General features: G+C 39.2%; 1 protein-coding gene across 10 annotated transcripts in view; it reads left to right on the top strand.

The window, feature by feature from the left end:
* The window catches only part of RAPGEF2 (Rap guanine nucleotide exchange factor 2), a 195,216-nt gene extending 173,361 nt beyond the window's left edge, over positions 1-21,855 (top strand). For 4 of the 10 annotated variants that reach the window (XM_056350455.1, XM_056350061.1, XM_056349977.1 and 1 more), the window contains 12 exons: positions 3,076-3,316; positions 3,571-3,954; positions 5,510-5,721; positions 5,809-5,932; positions 6,541-6,564; positions 7,616-7,839; positions 8,667-8,855; positions 10,665-10,817; positions 13,241-13,466; positions 15,038-15,597; positions 18,160-18,468; positions 21,075-21,855. In XM_056350455.1, the coding sequence (XP_056206430.1) occupies positions 3,076-3,316; positions 3,571-3,954; positions 5,510-5,721; positions 5,809-5,932; positions 6,541-6,564; positions 7,616-7,839; positions 8,667-8,855; positions 10,665-10,817; positions 13,241-13,466; positions 15,038-15,597; positions 18,160-18,468; positions 21,075-21,121 (2,693 nt within the window). In that variant the 3' untranslated portion in view covers positions 21,122-21,855. Of the gene's footprint in view, positions 1-3,075; positions 3,317-3,570; positions 3,955-5,509; positions 5,722-5,808; positions 5,933-6,540; positions 6,565-7,615; positions 7,840-8,666; positions 8,856-10,664; positions 10,829-11,862; positions 11,975-13,240; positions 13,467-15,037; positions 15,598-18,159; positions 18,469-19,705 lie in introns of all 10 variants that reach the window. The other 6 variants (XM_056350139.1, XM_056350299.1, XM_056350617.1 and 3 more) reach the window with 4 other exon arrangements.
* The last annotated feature ends 362 nt before the right edge of the window (positions 21,856-22,217 follow it).

Raw genomic sequence — 22,217 nt, 5'->3', positions numbered from 1 at the left:
AGAAGTTTAATAAATTAATAATGTTCTACTGTTTGTCTTTTGCTTTGAGGAAAGGAGATAAATAGTGATGTAATGCCATTGCTTCAGCATTATAGCAGCTTTTCCATTAACTTTATAGAAAATACATTAAGTAATCTCATTTAAAAAAAATCTTTTTTTTTCTTTGCTTCAAGTGTGCCAAAATGTCCACACTGAATATTTTTTGAATATTTTTAAAGTAATTTGCAGGTACAATTTTTCCCTGTGTGGGAAGGAGGGGAAAGGGGGACTGAAATAAAAACCATGTACCTTTAGGTCTGTAGGGATGGTTGCATTGTAGATAGAAGAGTTGAATTATACCTCTATATACTTTTAAGACTTGCAAAAAAAGTAAAGCCTGCAATTTTAATTTGTTTTATTACCTTGGACTAAATGAAAGATAGATATGGAGGCAGCTTGCAAGAAATTGAACATGCTGGAGAAGAAAGAGAAAAGTGGTAGAACAGCCATCCTTTGAGGCTTTGGGGAATATCCCTCAGGATAGATAATACAACAACTTGCTGTTTTGGAAGGGTAGAAGGAGATCATGAGAACAGCTCAAAATCTGCAAGGAGTCGTTTTAGTTTCTCTTCTGATTTATTCAGGCTTTTTCAAATACACTTTTTAAGGTTTATTTTTAAATGTTCAAATAATCAATAGCACTTTGATTTCTCTCGTGCTGTCTTTTGCTATTCGATTGGAAGTCAAAATAATATAGTAATGATGAGCTGCCAGGCACCGGTACTTCCCCCCGCAGCTTTCTAAGGGACCAGACTCCTAGCGTACACCATGGCATTCTTCAGCCTGCCACTCCAGTTTCCTTTTTTGAAAAGAAGTGAAGGGGGGTGATTACAGTTCTCTTCAAGTACCGTTTTATTTAAAAATTATTGTGCTGAATTACTTGCTACCACTGCTATAGCTGTAGGCGTTTCAATTGCTGGCAGACTTCTCTGCGTTCTGTGTAGTGCTTTTGCTACCAGCTCTGATAGTTGTGCAGCCTGAGAAATTGGGTGGTAAAATACAGCACAAAGATGATACTTTTCTCTTTGCTGTTCTCCTTATTTCTTCATATTGACTTCAGTGATCCAGCAGAGCAGGCTGTTATCTGCTTGCACGAAGCATTTGTTTCCTGGGAGCATTAAGCGAGTTCCCACCTTGGTATTGTTTACAGTAGCTTCCCATCTTCACAGCATTTTGTTGAGTGGCAAGTATTTCTGTAACAGCAAGAGGCAAGATCTAGAGAGCAGTCTGGTTTGTAATAGCCTCTTTTAGAAGCTGTGTTTTGGCATCTGCCTTCCTCAAGATGTCAAAAAATGTAGAAATTATTTCAGGCACTGCTTTGTATCCCTCTTGAACTGATTACTGAAGAAGATTGGTCAATATAGAGTTGATGATGAAAGGCAGAATTGGCTTGCTGTAGTTATAAGGTATTTGTACATTTGACTCGAGTACTCAGGGCTAAATCTCACCTGGACTGATACCCGTTATGTGTAGCCGATGATGTAATCACTCAATTCTAATGTGTTTCACTCTCAGTGCTTCTCAAGCTGCAGAAATACTACTATGAGCTTAAAAGTTATGGGCTTAGTTGCACAAAATTTGTAAGCTAATATAATTAAGCCTAAACAGCCTTTGTGGCATGTACTCAACTCATATCAGAGAGATTTATCTTAATATTCTTTCCAAATCGTTTTGGAGACATGCAGCAGTAGTGGGAAGGTGTTATTTTTTGTTCTTTTGTCACAAGATTTCTGTTGTAGTAACTTCAATACCTTACGCATGTTCAGGTCTTGTCAAAAAAGACTGGTTGTATCAAAGTGAATGTTTTCATCTGGCAGCTGTTTTTTTCAGTATTTTTTTTTTAATGTTGGTTTTTGGCTGTAGATTCAGAAGACTTTCTATTATCTCTTTCCTTGTTCATGTGACCTTTATGATCTTAAAAAAAAAATATAATTTTTTTAAAAACATTCATTAAAGAAAGAATAATGACCAGATGTCATGCCACACAAAACTAGAAAAGTTTCTTTGTAACAGAGGGAAGAAATTAAATTAAATGAATTGAAAATACCTGTCCATTAAAAAAAACCAAACAGTGGTGGATACCTGTACAATTTCGTCTCTTTCTTAATTCATTTATTTTTATTATACAACAGTAACAAACTTCAGTTGACTAACGGGTGTAGATTTCAATACATTAATTGAAATCTGGAAATATATGTGGATTTGGTATTTCCAAAGTTTGGATTTGGAGTCAGGCTGGTAATTTTCCAGATTTCCTAAAAACAGCTGCCTTGTAGTAGGTGTTTGCTGTAACTTTTCTGTCATCAATCACTTGTTCAAGTTTTCAGTCAGTTACTTACACATTATTATTATTATTATTTAAATGTATCAAGGATAGATACTTAATCTGATAATGAAGTATGTGGATGCATTAATACTACCGCAGTGTGTTTATGTGTACATGCATGCTGGCCATGATACGTGCATCTTCCTAACTACATACATGTACACGTTTCCCCTTTGTGTGTGGTGCTATAGTTGAGTGTCCGTTAGGTAAATGAGTCGATTTTCTTAAAAGCGTTCTTAGGAAGATTGACACTTCTGTCACCCAATTTGCTTAAACTTCTTATATGGCAGTGTGTAGGGTAGTGTTGTTGAATGCCCTTGACTTTTCTCAGACTTAAATGGAAATTACCAGGCTGTAAATCATAAAAATCATTCAAATTTCACCAGCTGTGAAAACCAGGCTGCTCATTACCATGTCTGTCCAAACTTTGAAAATGTTAATATATTTTTGTGGCTTGGCCCATAGATAGCCTAACTTCTTTTCCTTGTTGTTAATAGAACGAGTCTTTAATTAAATAAATAAATAAACAAACCACAAAACCCCTCAGCTGTTCTATAAGGAGAGAGGTGAAACAATTATGCTGAAGTAAAAACTGATAGCGTTAGTAATTAGACTCAATGTAACTGATATTGTTGCTTGTTCTTTTTTTTTTTTTTTTTTTTTTTGTGCTTTACTAAATTGCATACCCTGCATGTAACTTTTTTTCCCAGACTTACCAGATCAAGTTCTGAGGGTTTTCAAGGCAGATCAGCAAAGTCGCTACATCATGATCAGCAAGGACACAACAGCAAAGGAAGTGGTCGTCCAGGCTATCAGGGAATTTGCTCTCACTGCAACCCCTGATGCATATTCATTATGTGAAGTCTCAGTCACCCCTGAGGGTGTAATCAAGCAAAGGAGGCTTCCTGATCAGTTATCCAAGCTTGCTGACAGGATACAGCTGAGTGGCAGGTGAGATCAGAGACTGTGAGCTAAAGCTGATAATGCCAGTTTATTAAGTCAAAATCCTATCAACTGGAGCATTATTTAATCATTAATGTTCATTTTCTTTACAAGAAGCTGTTCCTTCTGCTACTTTTAATTAACATTTAGGCCTGGTGAAATTCAATTTTTATTCTATGATTCCAACTGGATCGTTACTGTAACTTTCACTAGTAGTTGTGAGGGTATTGTATCTAGTGTCTTTTTTATTTTTGTTTTTATAGGTATTACCTGAAGAACAACATGGAAACAGAAACTCTTTGTTCAGATGAAGATGCTCAAGAGTTACTAAGGGAAAGTCAAATTTCCCTACTACAGCTCAGTACGGTTGAGGTGGCTACCCAACTCTCCATGAGAAACTTTGAGCTATTCCGTAATATTGAACCCACAGAATACATAGATGACTTGTTTAAACTCAAATCAAAAACAGGTTGCGCTAATCTCAAAAAGTTTGAAGAGGTGATAAATCAAGAAACATTCTGGGTGGCTTCTGAGATTCTAAGAGAAACCAACCAGCTGAAAAGGATGAAGATTATTAAACATTTTATTAAGATAGCACTACACTGCAGAGAATGCAAGAACTTCAACTCAATGTTTGCCATCATTAGGTATTGCCTCTTAATGTTTTTACTTATAAGTAAAAATCACAGCCTTATGTCATTCTAAAAAAGTTATTTAACAGAGTTAACATTAATGCTGCTAACACAACACTTGGCACACCAGTAAGAGGGTATTTTCAGCTAATCTGAACTTGACAGTGAAATGTTTGCTGAAATATTATTTGGAATGCTACTATTATATACTTACTGCTTGAGACAGCGAGGCAAGAGTCGTTGGTGAGCAAGGCACTAGAGAAACTACTGCACTTTTTAAAAAACATAGACTAAAAGAAACAGCAGTTATATGAAGAAAAAATGTAATGTTGTTGTAAATGAATGGTTTAATTTCCCGAAGGGAGCTCATCATTTTGTACATAGTTACCAGTATCTTGAATTCATTAAGGCATGATAAGAAAGCCTTTGGTTTCCTTTGTATCAGCAGTTTCTTGGATGGAATTCTGGTAATAGTCAATAGCAGACTACAATGCCATATAATAAGCTGTAAATAAAGATTTTTAATAAGGAAAAAAAAAAAAGTACTGAAGATCTCAGAAAACCTTTCTTTGTTTTGCGATTAAAAGGAGGAGAGGAAACTCTAATATGTGTGTTTATACACATTTTTTTAAAACATTTGCATTTCCTTTAGAGCCTCCCAAGCTAGGCAGAAAGACCCTAACAAAAAAAAAAACAAAACTGTTAAATGCTGTCTTTTATGAAAAAGCATGAATAAGGTGCATTAAAATGACAATTTTATCAGTGTCTCTTGCAAAAGCCAATCTGTTGACTGAATGGGGCACTTTTTCTGAAGATCACTGGTTTTGAATACCATTCAATTAAATGTGGAAAGCTTCAAAGTCAAGGATCGATGCATAAAAATCTCAAGATTTAGCTCAGCTATTTCAGTTGACTTCAATGGGAAATAAAAGCAGTCTGCCTGCTTGGAAAACCAAGAAAAGATTGCAGATACCAAACTTCCCTATAGGTAGAGATGAACAGCGAGACAGGCAATGCCATTCAGGGAAAAGAAACTGGGTTTTGTACCAGCTACAGCTTCAGAATAACTTCAAACATTTAGAGTCTGTTATAAGAGTTTGATCTAGACAGAGCAAAGTTGGATGGATTATTGCAGCAAGAAGGTGGGTCCCTGTGCTGTTACCACCTAAACGTTATGTAGGTGGAAGATGTTTTTTCCTTCAGTCTGGTAATCTGGAAATAAGTGGTGATCATGAGGTACTGCTAGATTATGATATTGTTATCAAATTCAGACCCTGTTAAGTGCATACTCTCTATAAGGTTGAGTTACTGGCCCAAGTGTAACTTTTCTGCTTATGATTACATCATGCAGGTATCTCTATTTTTATAGCTTTTATAAAAATGATCTTACTTCTGTAATTCACACTGGCAAAAGGAAGTTTTCACTTCCTGTTAGTTTGACATTGTTGTGCTACGCTGTTCTGGCTATATGATATGTCTCCCGTACAATATTTAACATGGTCTTTTCTAGGATTTTTTTTCTTTCTATTGTTTTTGAACTTTTTTTTGCACTTTTTTTGTTTGTTTCAAGTGGCCTGAATTTGGCACCAGTTGCAAGGCTCCGAACTACTTGGGAAAAGCTTCCAAGCAAGTATGAAAAACTGTTTCAAGATCTACAGGACTTGTTTGATCCATCTAGGAATATGGCAAAATATCGTAATGTCCTTAACAGCCAAAACCTACAGCCCCCCATCATTCCCCTGTTTCCTGTTATCAAAAAAGACCTTACATTCCTTCATGAAGGTAAAAGCAGAAGTTTGTCATCTTTTACCAGCGAAGGAAAACTACCTTTATTACCTAATAACTGACGTTGGTCATTGTTGGTTGTAGGAAATGATTCAAAAGTGGAGGGCTTGGTCAATTTTGAGAAGCTGAGAATGATTGCGAAGGAGATACGCCACGTTGGTCGCATGGCATCTGTCAACATGGATCCTGCTTTAATGTTTAGGACGAGGTAAGTGTTGTATTCGGCAGAGCTTTTCCCAGCTGAGAGGCGGCTAGGTGTCAGCAAGAGGTGCTGTTCAAGTGCCCCTTGTACTGGAGCAGCCTGAGGGTTTTTTGTTTGCTGTTAACCATTTACCAAAATTATGTGGCAGTCTAAAGCTGGGGAAGTAATTACATTTTGGTTTATATTATATTTTATATTAATCCTTAGCTGCCAGTTACTTCATAAAAATTAGTTTCTACCAGTGGGAGGGAGAGGGAGGTGCTGTCACAGACACATGTGTATCAGTCTGTTTGAAACGCTGATGTGTGCCAGTCTGATTTTGATTTAATAGAAGTGGGGATGTATCTGAAACAGTGTCAGCTGGTAGGGCTAGAAAACGTAGTGTGAGTGCTCTTTGGCTTGACATCAGACCAAGTTATTGTACGCTCTTTTTCTCAATTTGAGTTAGAAGAGTTCGTAATATCTGACTGTATGCCCGAGGCAAGGCTTTTTGTAATGTTTGTGGCCTTCCAGAACTACTTGTCCTGAGGTCTGGTCTTTTTCTTTCTGAGCTTGTGATCTTTCTCTATCTCTTCTTAAACCCGTGCTTTACTCTTCCTGGCTCTCACTTGCAGGAAGAAGAAATGGAGGAGTTTGGGGTAAGTGGTTGGAGACAACACTCACAGACGTTAATTCTTCCCTTACCATTTGCATTGTTTCCCATTGCTATCTTTAATTTTCCGGTGCTTTGACTTTTTTTTTTTCTTTTGTTAACCCTTTTTTACTGACAATACATTTTAATCCAGGAGTGTGTTTGCTTTTGAAATTAAAACACAAAAGTTGTAAATTATTTGTAAGTGGTTGTAGATAGAAGTGGGGTGTTCTTCTCCCCCACCTCCAATTTAAATTGCCAAAGGAAGTGACTTTCAGTGAGAGAGACATTATAAAATGGCAAGGCTGCAACAGCTGAAAATTGCTGTTAACTTTCTTATGCCTAATAAGCAATTATCACAATCAAATACAAAAGTTTAAACTTACAGTATCGCCTAAATTAACTAATTTTCATACTACAATTTAGTGATCATTTTTACTTTTAACAAATCAGGAAGAATGCATAGCTTTCCTATAGACATACATACACTGACATCTGCATGACATTTATTTCATCATACACTAGCTGATCATTTTATTTAACAAAAAGCCGTATTCAGCCTAGCAAGTTATGAGGAAGTTCTGCTCTGTAAAACTGAGTTGTAAGTTTTGTATACAGTTTGATTTGAAAAAGTATTTAGAGAGCTTTCAAAATCCCTTCTGTATACATATTTAAATTTGAAACTCAGCTTTAGTCTTCTGTCAGCATTGCCTTACTGCATGAGCTTTTCCTAATGCTCCAGTCTTCTCAGTAGCTGGCTTACATGAGAGAGAATGCCTTTCTGGATGTGTGAAGTGATATTGCCTAGTTGGAGCAGATTAGGTTAAAATATTTGTGTAATTAAAATAGTGCCTGTAACCAAGTAAAAAGATTTCCCGACCCTCATCTTTCTCTCTGTTATAGCTGTTTGACTTAATGGAATGAGGCATGTAAGCTTTGACCGTAGACTGATATTCATGCAATCCTTTGCATGTTTCATGTTTATCAAGTGATACTGTGTTGAACTAAGTGATGCTTTTCCCCTCTTTCCCCCACCTCCTGCCCTCTTTTCACTCCAGGTCTCTCAGCCAGGGCAGCACGAATGCAGCTGTGCTGGATGTTGCACAAACAGGGGGTCATAAAAAGCGGGTCCGTCGCAGCTCCTTCCTTAATGCTAAAAAACTGTACGAAGATGCTCAGATGGCACGGAAAGTAAAGCAGTATCTCTCAAACTTGGATCTGGAAATGGATGAAGAGAGCCTCCAGACACTGTCTCTACAGTGTGAACCAGCCACCAACACATGTGAGCACTGTAATTTGTTATGAATTTCAAAGAACCTGTTAAATATACCTGTTTCTTCTCCAAGGAGGTAATGGGGAGCAGTAACTAGACAATGAGATGGAAAATGGCTACGTCTAGTCATTTCCAAGTACTGAATATCTATGAACCTTAAGGAAATCATCTTGCAAATTAACAATACAGAGACATACCATTTATATAGGAGGTCAGGCTTTCAGATGACACCATACTGAAGTGCGCAAGGGTTCTTTAGATTTGTCCATACAAAGGATATGGAGGACTCCAAAGTTTCTCTGCAGTTCTCTGCAACTCAGGCTGTTGGTGTGATGGGGTTGATCATCCTGTGTATCTTGGCCTGGTGAGGGAAGAGGGGATTTCCTGATGTCCAGGTGTTTCAGAGACACCTGGAGGGCTCTACCTGGCTGCAGCAGCGAGAGACCTTATGCTGGACACTGGTTTAATTTTGATCTGAGGAGATGCTGTTATCTTACGCCCCTCTGTTCCTTCAGGGTAGCAAAAATAGTAACGATATCAATTCTAAACCAGTATAACTTCTGGTCATGTTTTTGATAACTCCAACAATAGTATTTTATGAGAGTTTTATTTTGAGAAAGAGATTAGATGTTCTTTGATAAGGTGCATATATTAAATGGATTTAAGTCTCCCCCTCTTTTCATCTTTTCTCTCTAAAGGTATCCTGCTACATTAATTGTACAAGTATTTGAGCATCTTTTAATTATTAATTGGAGGGCTTTGCACGGCTCACGTTAAAAGTCCTATGGTATTTCTAGCTAGTGGTCATTCTGTGCTTTCTCCCATTTCTTGCAAAGTGCCGAAAAATACAGGAGACAAGCGATCGGGAAAATCAGAAACATCACCAGTGGCTCCCCGGGCAGGCATCCAGCAGAAAGTGCAGCACCAGCAGCAGCAACATAAAGTAAACCAAGCGCTGCAGGTCCCTGCTGTATCTCTTTATCCCTCTCGCAAGAAAGTGCCAGTCAAAGACCTCCCACCATTTGGTAAGTGGAACAGTGAAGTGTTCGGTTTAATACTCCGAAGTTTGTTTGTTCATGTCAGGGAGACGTTTTCAGTCAAATAAGATTCAGGCATTTATTTCTGGTAGTATTATATGCAGGTTGTGTCAGTTCATACAGTGTGTATGTGTAATGCCCTTCTCAAGAAATGGAAAGAAAGAAATCTAGGAAAGCAGCCTGTTTTTAATTTAATTTAAAATTTAATTATATTTTTAATATTTAAATGTAATTTAATTTAATCAGTTTAAGTACCTACGTGTTCCTAGCAGCTGGAAGGAATGACTTGTTCTGACTGTCTGCCCTGAGATCTTGGCTTAACTTTTCCAAAAGGATTAGTGACTTCGAGTTTTTGAGTGACCCATCTGAGATGCCTCAGAAGTTTTGGTGTTTTTTCAGAAGTCGAACATTTGGTGTGAAATTCAAGCCTGCTGAAGCTGGTAGTCTTGTTAGAAATGTAGGCCTGAAGGTTCACATTGAGAATTGTCTCTTTGGCTTCTGCTCCCTGGTGCTTTTTTTATTGTTGTTGTTCACTCATTGTTACCTGCATGTCTCTCAGATGCTGGACTATAGGAATTTTTTCTAATCTGATTTCCAAATCAGTGCCCCAGCATGTGTACATAATGTATATGCATTATTAAAGAGCTTCTTATGTATCACTTACAGGATGGTAATATTCCTAATAAGTTTATGTAGCATAACTGGCTCTTCCCATTGCATGATGGCAATTTCACAAGAGCTTGACTTTGATGTCACTTTTCATTAGTTTTACTTGTGCCAGTGCTTAAGCTGCTAGCGAAACAATCAGAAGCAGCAAAACGACCAAGAGACGATCCCCGTAGTTCTTGTTGATTTTTACCATTAAAATTTAATCTTAAAAGGACTTTGTGAAGAACCATAGACTGTGTGGTTTTGTTCACGGTGGGCAAGTTTCTGAAAACTGACTAGGTTATGTTGATGAAGCAGCTGTAAACTATTGATAGCAGGATTGTGATCCAGCAGATCAAAGATAAATTCTGTGGAATGCTTGTAAATAACCTCTGCCACAAACATTGGCAAAACTGTCAGAGAAGCTCCGTCTTCACTTTTAAGGCTGTCCCAGGGTGGATTTTTGAGCAGAGGGAAAGAAAAAGATGAATAAATCTTGCCTGAGAAAAGCAATTCTTGGTGCCCTAGATCTTTACATCATACATCATCTTCAGGATGTTTTTACTCTTTAGTTTCCCAAAATAAGCTGGTGCAGAGAGAGCTCTCAAAACTGAAAGGGAGAAAGGCAGCTGCAGGATGGCCTTGTTTTGCAAGCCTAATCTTATTAATCTTCTTTCCACCTTTCTTTGACCTTCTAGGCTACTCAGAATAGAAAAAAAAACAGGCAAAGTTTCAATTCTTACTATATAAACCTCCGCTAACCAGTGAGATTTTTGTGTGTTGGTATCAACATAATTTTAGTTCAAGTTTCTCAGTAACCATTACTATGTATATCCTTAATTTATATCTTGTACACGTAGTATTCTGCACAGCAAATCTGCATTGTGTTTTCTGTGACAAAGGATTTATTTTAGGTGGCCAGCATGAAAGACTGGCTGCACTATTACACAGAAATAAAGCACTATATTTTAAACAGGGGTAGGTTTAAACATTTTGCTTCATTTAAGCTGGTGTCAAAACCTCAAAAATATATAGAAAAAAAATACTAGTTTTTTTTCCTTATGGTGTCTGCTCTATACATGCATTATGAAACATAAAGATGTATTTATACTGGACTTTATGTCTGTCTACATTAATTCTTATTTAAAGGCATTAACTCCCCACAAGCTTTAAAGAAAATTCTTTCATTATCTGAAGAAGGAAGTTTGGATCGTCACAAGAAACAATCTGAAGACACAGTCTCAAGTGCATCTTCACAACTCTCTTCTCCTCCTACTTCACCACAGAGCTCTCCAAGGAAAGGTATTAGACGTGCAGTATTTCTCATCCGGTTTCCTGAAGCTCATAGATCTTTTTTCAAAACTTCTGAGAGAGAATTTGGGCACTCAGGATTAAACTACTGCTGCTCCTATTTTTGTCACGTATGGTCAGCAGGCAGGCAGGAAGCGTAGCGCGGGGCAGGATACATAAAAGGACGCTTGGGAACCTGATTTCAGGGATGCCTGAAAGCCCTCTGCTGAGCAAGCGCCAGGAGAGACAGCCTGAGCCAGTACCGGATTTGATGCAGTAGGGTACTCTCGCTGCAGCCACTTCTGACAAAAATATTCCCATTATCAGTGTTTCCGACCAGTGGAAGGATGTATGGGTCGGAACTTGAAATCTTTCTACAGCACTGAGCGTACTAGCCTATGAGAGGAATTACTTGCTGTGTCATGCATCTGGGTGGGATGTGACCTGTGTACGATAGTCAAACTTAAGATATTTGGGATACAAAGCACTAATATGTGATGTTTTACTAGCAGCCTGATTATTTAAACAGTGTATGTGGATATTTGAGGAACAGTATTACACATTGGAGCTTTCTCGGCTGAGTTCTTTTTAAGCGACTTCATAGAGTTGTTTGTTTTTTTAAAAAAGTGAATTCAGGACTTCAAAGGGATTTTATTATTATTATTTTTAAGTCTGTTTTTTCATTGTACTTGTTCTGGTTATGAATTGACAAAAAAGAGGATAGAGGCTGTAGTTTAAACAAAAATCAGAAAAAAATCCCATTTGGCAGTATGATAACCTAGTTTATAACAACTTCTAAGTTATTGTCTTCTCAGAATACCATAAAAGTTCAGTTTAATACTCACATGATATGTTATGGTAAAATATGTATGTATTGGGGTTGAGTCCCTATAATAGAAGTTCTGGATGCTAAAGAGATGCGTGTGTTGGAGACTTCCCTGTAGCACTAACTGTCCCTAAACTGCGCAGGGATGGCAAGGATTTGAAACCTATGTGAGTATGGCTTTTCCTACTTCTTACCAAATGGATAGCTAAGCCCTTTTCTTAATGTGGTAAGGTGCAGTCGAGGCCTTACGGCTCCAGGCTAACAGACGTAACCAGTTCCTTCTCCCCTCTTGGAAGTGAGAACGGTAACAAGAATAACAATCCACCAAGGCCATCTGGGGGGGGTGGGACTTAGGGAAACAAAAGAGGAAATAATAAGCAGATGATCAGAGCTCTGAAAAGGGGAGAGATCAATAGGGCAAGGAAGTACAAATGCCTGTCCAGAATCTCTCCCGAAGTCATATTTACTAAGGTCAGATGGAGAAGGATGTTTTATAGATTATCACCTTGAGTCCTTCTAAGATAACATCATGATTTCTCTGAAATACTACATTAGCGAAGAGTGAATTTGTATAAATATGGTCAGGCCTGTGCATTTCTTCAAAAAGAAATTGGGATTCTGTACTTGACTCATAGTGGGAAAAGTACTTTCTTTGTACAAAAAGAGCAAATCATAAACGTGATGATAAATTTAAAAAAATCCCTGGTTTGGTGAGATGATGTTAATGGTATGTTCTTTCAGACAAAGATGGCAGCATTAATTCCATGTTCTCAGCAAGAGAATCGGGATAGATTAGTTGAAGTCATCTTGACACTTAAATGTAGACTGAAAGCAAAAAATGAAAACTGCAGTTACTTTTGGGTTTATGTTGTTTAATGATCTTTAACTTAGCTGGCAAGAGCATTCAGCACAACTTCGATACTAAAACAAAAGCTGAATTTGCTGAATTTGCCTCTGTGACATGGTTTGTAGATTTTATCTCAGCCTCATGGTGTCAATACTACCTCCAAATTACAGTATAATTCTGGTACTATATGCTATTTGGAATGTAATTAGCTAGCCAAGTACCACAAAGAAAGCTTGAAAATCTGGCCCTCTCTCAGCCAAGATACGTAGTGAGCAGTCAGCCCAGACATCTGGGCTTCGTGTTGTATCTGCTGTTCCGCTCTGAAGTGTACCTGTGCAGAACAGAACTGTGCGAGAGGGTCTCTTGGATTACTTTAAGCAGTAATCTTGTCCATGGCATCTCTCTCTCTTTCCAATCTTGGAGACAGTGTTTATGTACAGGCAGTTTTTTCAGAGGTGAGATTTCATAATGTGGGGATACAAGTATGATGATGCATTGCAAAATAATCTGGGGGAAGAAGGCAGAGAAGAAGGAAGGTGAGCAGTTGGTTTCTAAACGAGCGGCGCGTGTTCCCATGATCTTAAACCTCTTATTAAGCGACAGAATACACGACGTTACACAGTTCTGCTATCTTTTTCAGCACTGCTTCTGTGTAAATGTATTCATAGTTTCGATTTACTGTGGTAGCAGTATTGCCCCCTGCCTGGCAGTGACTGAGCAGGTTTCTCGGAGAGTCTGATTAACGTGACGTTCCCTTTGCAGGCTATACGTTGGCTCCTAGCAGCACAGTGGATAACTTTTCAGATTCTGGACACAGCGAAATTTCTTCCAGATCTAGTATTGTCAGCAATTCCTCTTTTGACTCTATGCCAGTCTCCCTGCATGATGAGAGGAGACAGAGGCATTCTGTCAGCATCGTGGAGACAAATCTTGGTGTGGGAAGGATTGATAGAAGAATCATGATTGAACCTGATCAATACAGCTTAGGGTAGGAATTTTATTTGTGCTTACTTGCATTATACTTTCATATAGTGTGTACGTGGCATGTATATGCATATTTGTTCGTGTAACTTTCCCTGCATTTCTCTCAAATACTTTGGTTTTTTTCTCCCTTGCTCTTAAAAACTACTATTTCAAAGCTACGTTTTGTGATAATGCTCTGTTTTCTGACCAGAAAAGGTTTTGTGCTGCTGAGTGTGTGGTGAGGTCTACAGCAGTAGGACTTTACCTCAGTAGACCTTATCATCTGAGCATTTAGTAGTACTGTAGATTATCCTCTTTGTGGCAGACTAGTATCCTAGCCTGTTTTCTAGATGGGGAATTAACTGAATTAGATGAGAAATTATTCATGCACTTATTCAGTGATCAAGCTGAGAACATAAATAACTAGTAATTTTCCAGTCTGTTTCATGGAAAAGTGCATATTTGTCTAACTCAAAAATATTTTACCCCAAATATCTCTTCTAGTCAACAATAATTGGGAGGTAAAATTCACATCAGGCTGCTGCTTTTCTAGGTAATTAACTACTGTAATGGTGGGGAAGCTAGTGCTGAGGAGTCCTCTAAATCTCTGGCAGTGAGCCTTGGTACGAAAATAATTGGAGCTCTGGCTCCTGTTTAGTCTCCACTTACTTTTCTGAGCCGTTATTTGGATGCTTCAGGTCTCTGAATGGTTTCAGAGGTTTTAATCCTGTGGGATCTGTGGATGGCAGGCCTGTTCCAAAACCGGTGTACTTCAGGTTTGGGAATCCCAGGTTAAGTAAACTCTTGAATCAGATGGCTTAAAAATTTGGAAGAGCAGGGTTCCAGTCTGCATAGCAAGCACCCCTGGCAGGACAAATCCCAGGAGCCTGGATAGCTGCTAAACAAAAGTGACACACTGTCGGTTTTCTCTGCTGCTGAGTAACTGATAGTGTCAGTCTTGCTTAATCGCTGAAAGGCTGTGGAGAACATACTTGCTCTACAAAGTAGCATATATTTCCAATGTTCAGATTAGAATACGTTTCTGTTTGCAAGAAATGTTGAAAAGCTGGCTTTGAGAGTTTCCTAAGCAGATCCTTTGCTTTGCGTGGCTGCAAAAGCAGTAGGAACCCTATCTATGAGTCTGTTCCCCTTTATATACCTCAACGCAGTTTGCATGTGTTAAAGGGCTGCTGCAAAGTCAAGATTTTTATCTTTGGAAATGGCTCCACTGAAGTGTTAAGTTTTGTCAGGGTATCTATCCAGTAATTACAAATTTTTTTTGTTAATTTGTTTTATTGAGGATGAGCGTGAAAGGGAATTATTCGATTCACAAAATTGAGTTATTCATTAATGTAAATAATACTCAACATAAATTGCATCAAAACCTTCAATCGTAGAATGGTTGGGGTTGGAAGGAGCCTTTTAAAGGTCATCTAGTCCAACCCCCTGTCCAACCCCCCCAAGTATATTTCCTTTTCTCTTGATTATTGAATTCTTCACGTGTCTTCTAAATGATGTCCAATTCCAAAGCTTGATTTATTTTATTTTATTTCCGCCCCCCCCCCCCCCCCCCCCCCCCCATTGCTGTGCATCTAGCTCATATGCACCACTGTCGGAGACCAGAGGCCTGTATGCTGGAGCAACTGTGCTTTCTTCTCCTAGTACAGAAGAACTGTCGCAGGATCAGGGGGACAGAGCTTCGCTCGATGCAGCTGACAGCGGCCGCGGTAGCTGGACTTCTTGTTCGAGCGGTTCTCATGACAACATACAAACGATACAGCACCAGAGGAGCTGGGAGACTCTGCCCTTTGGACACGCTCATTTCGATAGCTCAGGCGATGGGGCAGGACTGTGGGCCTCGGGCAGTCACATGGACCAGCTGGTGTTCCCCGATCACGGCACAAAGTACGGCAGGCAGAGTCAAGGGAGGGAGGGCCTTGACCAAGCACAGTCCAGAGCAAGCTGGGCATCCTCGACAGGATATTGGGGAGAGGACTCGGAAGGTGATACAGGTACCATAAAGCGGAGGGGTGGGAAGGATGTTTCGATTGAAGCTGAAACCAGTAGCATAACATCTGTACCAGCAGAGGAGTCCAAGCCAGCTCCCACGCCCACTCATATAGCAGTATCGTCCAGTAGTACAAAGGGGCTTATTGGTAAGTTAAGTTTTCTATACCATGAAGTATTTTAATTCATTTGCTTATTGTTTTTTGTATTGTTCTAGAACTGCATTTCCTTTGTCTGGTTTTATTTTATTTTTTTTTTTAAAGCAAAACCAAACATTTTGCAGTCTCTCTCAAATTCTCCCCTTTAACTGTGCATTTATTGCTGGGGAAAATATCACTTACTGTTGATTCGCAGTTCTGGCAGCACCTTTGTGTTTCAAGAGAGCCTGCCATACATCAGAGAACTAGCTCAGCTGCTGGACAGTGTTTTGACAGGTTGATGTATTTAGATGTCTGTTCTGAAATGTGAATTTCTCTTCACAGTAAGGCTCCATGTTCTATATTTAGAGATCTTAATAAATGTGGCCTGATTTTTTTGGAAGTGTTGTACTTTACACGTCTGTATGACTTGTCTGATAATTGTGAATATTCCTTACTTCTGAAAAAGGGATCACTTTGTGCTTAAATACCAACTGAGATGTTTCTTTGGACTGCTGAAACTGAAGAAGTTCTTAAGAAGTTAGAGCAGAAATACATTTGTAATCATTCAACAAAAGAAAGATCAGATAATGTATAAATTAATGTGAAGGTGTCTTTGGCAGAGCTTTAACGTTTTTCTCATACTGTTCCTTCTACACATCCCAGTCCTTGGGCCATCCAAGACCTCTGCGTTTTTGCCACTGTCCTTCCTTTCTTATCCCTTCACTTTCCCTTTCTTCAAGTTAATGTGAAGAACTATATAAAAGCCATTTTGCGCTGACACAGCTGAAAAAATCTGCCAGATTGAGGTCATGCTGAGACCACTGTGATAAACTACTTCTCCGTTTTCAGCCCCAGTATATTGCTTAGCAGTGGCCCATTGCCTCAAAGCTGGGGTGCAGATCTGAACCCCTGAACTGTGAAGAGGAGGAAGCTGTTCAGTTCAGGACTCCAGGTTCAGATTTGCGCCTCTCTTAATTTTCCTCCTGGATACCCTTGGTTTCCACCAGAATATGGAACGAGCACACTTCCAGACTTGCCTCTCAAGGCAGTGCTTGCCACTACCTTTTTAGGGACTTGAAAGAATGAGGAGACCTGACAATTCAAACCACATGCTTCCGTGCACTTCAGTACTATTCACTAATTATCCTTCAAGTGTAACTCAGCACATCACCGTCCAACAGAAGCCACTGTTTTTACGTGGTTCTTCCGCACTGAATGGACATTGATCTCTTGCTGTGTTTCAGTAGGGTTTTCCTACAGAATTTCTTCTGCATTGAAGTTACTTTTCAGAAATCTTTGAATAAAATATCTCAGAAACTTCTTCATGCTGCTTTGCTCAGTTAAAACAGTTTGTCCAAGAAAAATACTTAGATTCTATTGGAAAATACTTGGTTTTGCTATAATACCAAGACTTTATTTTCCTTCTGTGAAAACTGGCATCCAAGTAGCACCGGTCCATTTTCAGCTTGTACTGCCCTTTCAGTCAATTCCATGCTGCCTAATGCAGGGTGATGTTGTCACCACCACTTGTGCAAATATATACAGTGTGACAAGCTGTGGAGAGTAAATTGTCTGTGTCAGTGTTTTTTCCTGCTATGTTTGCCTTCATACTGTAAATTAAGTGGTCATACGTTAAAGGGCTAAACCCAGAAAAAGTATTCAGTATCAGAGTCCCATCTGACGTCTTTAAGGCATGTCTCTGTTTTGAGTTATGTACTGTCTGCTGTGGGTGTCCCTGCAAAGGCTTAAAATTCTTGATCGCTGTTTCTTCCCTTAAAGTTCTCTGCAAGAGAGAACTTATAAGTATGTCCAGGGTTAAGCCTTGTTCAGGTAAACCACCTCAATAAATCCACAAACTAGGTGGTGGTCTTTCAATTTCCTAAATAAAATCAATCTTTGTTGTTATAGGCATACTTTCAAGTTGTACTTTTGCTGAGAATATAACCATAGGAGCCGCAGGCAGTAGTGCATACAGACTGTATGAAAATGAAGCCTACTTCTCTTCCGTGCCTTTTGGAATTGTAGCTTATAGCACATTAAGTAGTAAGATTTGTAGGAAGAAATAATGTATCAGGTGCCTGCCCCCTCCCCAACCCCCAAGATGCTAAAAACAAAAGAGGTGACCTCTTAGGTACAGCGCCCATCTTCAGGATTAAGATAGTCGTGCATTTGGGGAGATGCCAGTATTCCTGATGTTTGCCACTTCTGTGGACGCTTGAGTCTTCCACGTTACTTTGATCGGTGTACATCTTATTCTATACAGTTGATGGAACAGCTTCAGTTGCCAAGTTTAAACAAATTCCCCATGTAATTTGGTGAAATTTATTAGACTAATGCTTCACTACTGGAAGAATAATTATATCCTGTGTATGCTGTACATTCTATACTTTCTTGCATGGTTTATTTTTTAAGACCTTATTGTCTACCTTATGTTGGTTAACATTTGTCCTTCAGATTTCTTCCTCCTGGCTGGTTGGGTGGGTTGATGTTTATTTTACTTTCACTGTTTATTTGCCTTTAAGCAGTTTTCCTCTTACTGTCTCCTATAATATTCTGTTGTTTTTCCTGCAGCACGAAAAGAGGGTCGATACCGGGAACCCCCTCCAACCCCTCCTGGTTATGTAGGAATACCTATTGCTGAGTTTGCAGAAGGGGGTTCCCATCCAACCAGAAAACCTCCAGATTACAACATAGCACTTCAGAGGTCTAGGATGGTGGCACGGACGTGTGAGGCTCATGGAACGTCAGCTCCGCAGCAGCAGCAGCCACACGGCCATGCGACGAGCAGGCCTGTGAACAAACCTCAGTGGCATAAACCAAACGAGTCGGATCCACGTCTTGCTCACTATCAGCCTCAAGGGTTTTCCACAGAGGAAGATGGTAAATTTCTAACTGTTAGATTTTGATTACGCTGCATGCAAAAACATTCAGTGCTTTCACAGACACAAAGCAAATGACGCAAATATGTTCTGCCATAGAAATTCTTGCCATAATTTGAGCTCTCTTCCATCTTTCAAACCTTGCTATTTTATAACTTTTTGGAAGGGGAGGAATTCAGGTCATCTAAATATAATTTAAAATTTGGAATGTAGGTCTAGCTGAATCTTGGACAACCAAGCAGTTGGCTTAGGCAACTTCTCTGGAGGTGCCTATGTTCACCAGGTACAGCCCTGCCTGCCCTGAGAGCTTCCAACATACCTAATGTTTGGAACTAACCATGTATTTGATGGTCAAAAAAGTATCCTGGTCTATAGAATACCTGCCCATCCGCCCCACAGAGCATCATTGGTCAGTTTTATTTGGGTAGTCACTCCCATTCTACCTGAAACTCTTACATTGTGGACTGGGTTTTCCATACCATCTGCTTCACGTAACAAGCCCACTACTCTCTCGCTGCCTCGCTTGCCCGAGTATGTCTGCATCTTTATGCTTTAGCTCAACTATAACGCTAGAAAGACTATGTAGCTGTAGTCTTTTTGGTTTGCTGTGTAGTGCAAGCGTAGCTGGATTGCATTTTTAGGGCTAGGTGCTCAACATTTAGGCAGGGCAGTGACCAAATGGTCGAATGCTTTGTTTTACGTCATGATAGACAGGCTAACATTCCCCTTCCCCTCCCCGTTTAGTTACTAAGGTTTTACGTGCAGGATGAATACTGCAGTTGAACATGATGGAAAAAAATGACGTCTACCTTAATCAAATTGCCTCAAACTCTGAGAATTACTGTGATAGAGAATTTTAATTTTTTCTACCAATGATGACTGAAACTGCGCTCAATTTTATGCAGTCTTAATTTAAATATATCACAGATAAATTCAGGGAAAAATGTAAGATGGCTTTATGAAGCTGTTGGATATCTAGGAGTAGCAGTTGTGCTCCTCAAGCTGAGGAACTGCACCGGCTTAGTTATAGCAATTGTCTTGTTTTGTTCAAGAACAAAATTACAAAAGGAATACTTATCACGAGACCTGAAATGTACAGATATTTAGATTGTCTTAAAATATATACCTAATGCGACGAAAAGGAAAACACAGAGCACAGTACAGGCTGTTTCATTCAGTACCAGTCTTGTTCTATATGAACTAAATCCTATTTTCCCCCTATCCTATTGTGTTTGCAGAAGATGAACAAGTCTCTGCTGTGTAAGACTTGGGCTTTTCTGGATCCAGAGTGAGCCACCTTAAAGGAGAGCACAAGAAGACATCCCTAGAATAGGAGCCTTGGAACTATAGTTAAAGGATGGTGGACCTATTTGCCTCCTTCCCTGCCTTAAAGCAGCATGGGGCTTCTTCCTCCGCCCCTCCCCCTTCTGTCCCTTCTCCCCTTGCATGTGAAATACTGTGAAGAAATCGCCCTGGCACTTTTCAAACTGTGTTGCTTGAAATGCACAGTGCAGCAATCTCCAAGCTACCACTGTCGCTGTCTGCCACATCACACAGTATCATTCCAAATTCCAAGATCATCACATCAGGATGATTAACTCTGGCTGCACTTCCCAATGCCTGGAAGGGTTTTTTTGGTTTTTGTTTTTGTTTTCTTAAATGTTCCTTTTAGATTGTAATCACAGTTCTAGCACTTAGTCTCATTGGGATAATGAGATAAGCTAGTTGTCAAATTACATTTGGCCTTTAAGCTACAAAGAGAAAAATGCATTGAAATCCTTCAAGGAGGCAGTGCTTGACTTGCTTGTTTACAATGCCTTTGTTATGGTTCTGTACGTTTGTGTTTCTGAGATCAAATACTGCATCCGCCTAGTAATTACAGTATTATTGCGTTACCTGTAAGTAGGGTTGCCAGCCTGAGCTCCTGGAAAGAACGTTGCTATCGCATGGCTGAGCAGGGCAGAAGGGAAGGCAGAGGTTATGGGATGCAGCCTTTCCTTGACCTCGCTTCGCTCTTAGTGTGCCCCAGCCTGGGATCTTCAAAAGTTTGTAGGTGTTGGCGTTAAGGCGTCCTCAGCCGGGTCTGCGTGAATGCAGAAACATGCGCTGGCAGCTGGCGGGTGATGGAAGAGGACGCTGGGTGTCTCATACCTGTGCCTTGCGGGATGCAGGAGGGCATACTAGAAAAGAAAGTGTCCCCTTCTAACGAGACAGACGGCAACCCCACCTCTAAGTTATATATTATTTTTATTATTTTTTATTTTTTTTTTACTCTATAGTAGTTATATTAAAAGAAAAATTAACTGGATAACATTGCAGTGAAGGCAAGTTGGGATGTCACAGCTCGTGTCAGCTGTTAACACTGATTAATAACCTCCATCTATTGACTTTGACATTAGGGGATAAAGGAACCTTTAAGTAATGAAAATAACACGTTTAGATTTGCCAGCCTTTGCAATGCAGAAATAGTCACAACTGTTAATGGCTTCATGGAACACTGCATGTGTAGAGAAGGCCAATGTGTAGCAACCACCTGCTCACAGCTGCTATTAACCCTATAATGACTGAAATGACCCTCCCCTCTATTTTTGTGTTGTTTTTGCACAGACTCCGGAGAAGTGAAGGCTGCCAATCTGAGTAGTACTCAAATGTGAGGAACTGCTGGTCTTGGATATTTTTTTTTTTTCCATTGAACTCAGCTGATCATATTGATCAGTAGATAAGCGTAAATAGCTTCAACTTTTAAAGATCAAATTGCAGTGTTTTTTCACTGTATCAAACAAATGTCAGTGCTTTATTTAATTCTCTCTCCTGTAATCATAGCTTTTGTCTATTTGCTTATATATCACGTTGTCAATTATGCATTTGTAATTTTACATGTAATATGCATTATTTGCCCGTTTTATTCTCAAGGCTATGGACCTCATGTGCATATAGAAATACAAAATCCTAACTATCACAAGTTGCACAGATGTTATATAAGCATTAAGTAATTGTAGACCATAGGACTGCTAATCTCAGTTCGCTCTGTGATGTCAAGTGCAGAATGTACAATTAACTGGTGATTTCCTCATACTTTTGATACTACTTGTACCTGTATGTCTTTTAGAAAGACATTGGTGGAGTCTGTATCCCTTTTGTATTTTTAATACAATAATTGTACATATTGGTTATATTTTTGTTGAAAATGGTAGAAATGTACTATGTTTATGCTTCTACATCCAGTTTGTATGAAGCTGGAAAATAAATAAATATAACATTAATGAAGTCCATATTGATTCTTATGCATTTTACATGTTCCACATACTTGAACAAATTTATGAAAAAATTTTACTTCTCTGTGTATTAATATTAAAGGGACATTGCCAAGTGATGTGGGCAAACCATCGGTGTGGAGTTTTTCTTAATATACAGTTGTGCTGTTCGTAATTCCTGAGAAGTCTGGGGTGTGTGCTGCTGAATGAGGATGACTGGTATGTTGTGTGTGCCCTGCAGAAACATTAGAGATGCCAGAAAAGGAGTATAGCTGTGGTGTTAGGGATATATAGAACGCAAACAGTTTTAAAGGAAAGATTGTGTTGATTTTATATTCTGAATGGCGTAAAAGTAAGGAATATATGTTTTAACATTTGAGTAGGGAGAAGTATGGGAAGTGATCCAGTTGAGTTTTTACCAAAGGAAGTATTTCAAGTAATAAAGATCACCCGATAGCATCCCCAGTAATGAAAGTTGATGTTAATTCAATGTAAA

This window comes from Falco biarmicus, chromosome 1 (assembly GCF_023638135.1).
Source record: "Falco biarmicus isolate bFalBia1 chromosome 1, bFalBia1.pri, whole genome shotgun sequence".
In the NCBI taxonomy this organism is placed as follows: domain Eukaryota; kingdom Metazoa; phylum Chordata; class Aves; order Falconiformes; family Falconidae; genus Falco; species Falco biarmicus.
Note: the sequence above shows the minus strand (reverse complement) of the source record. Positions and strands in the feature narration are given on the sequence as shown.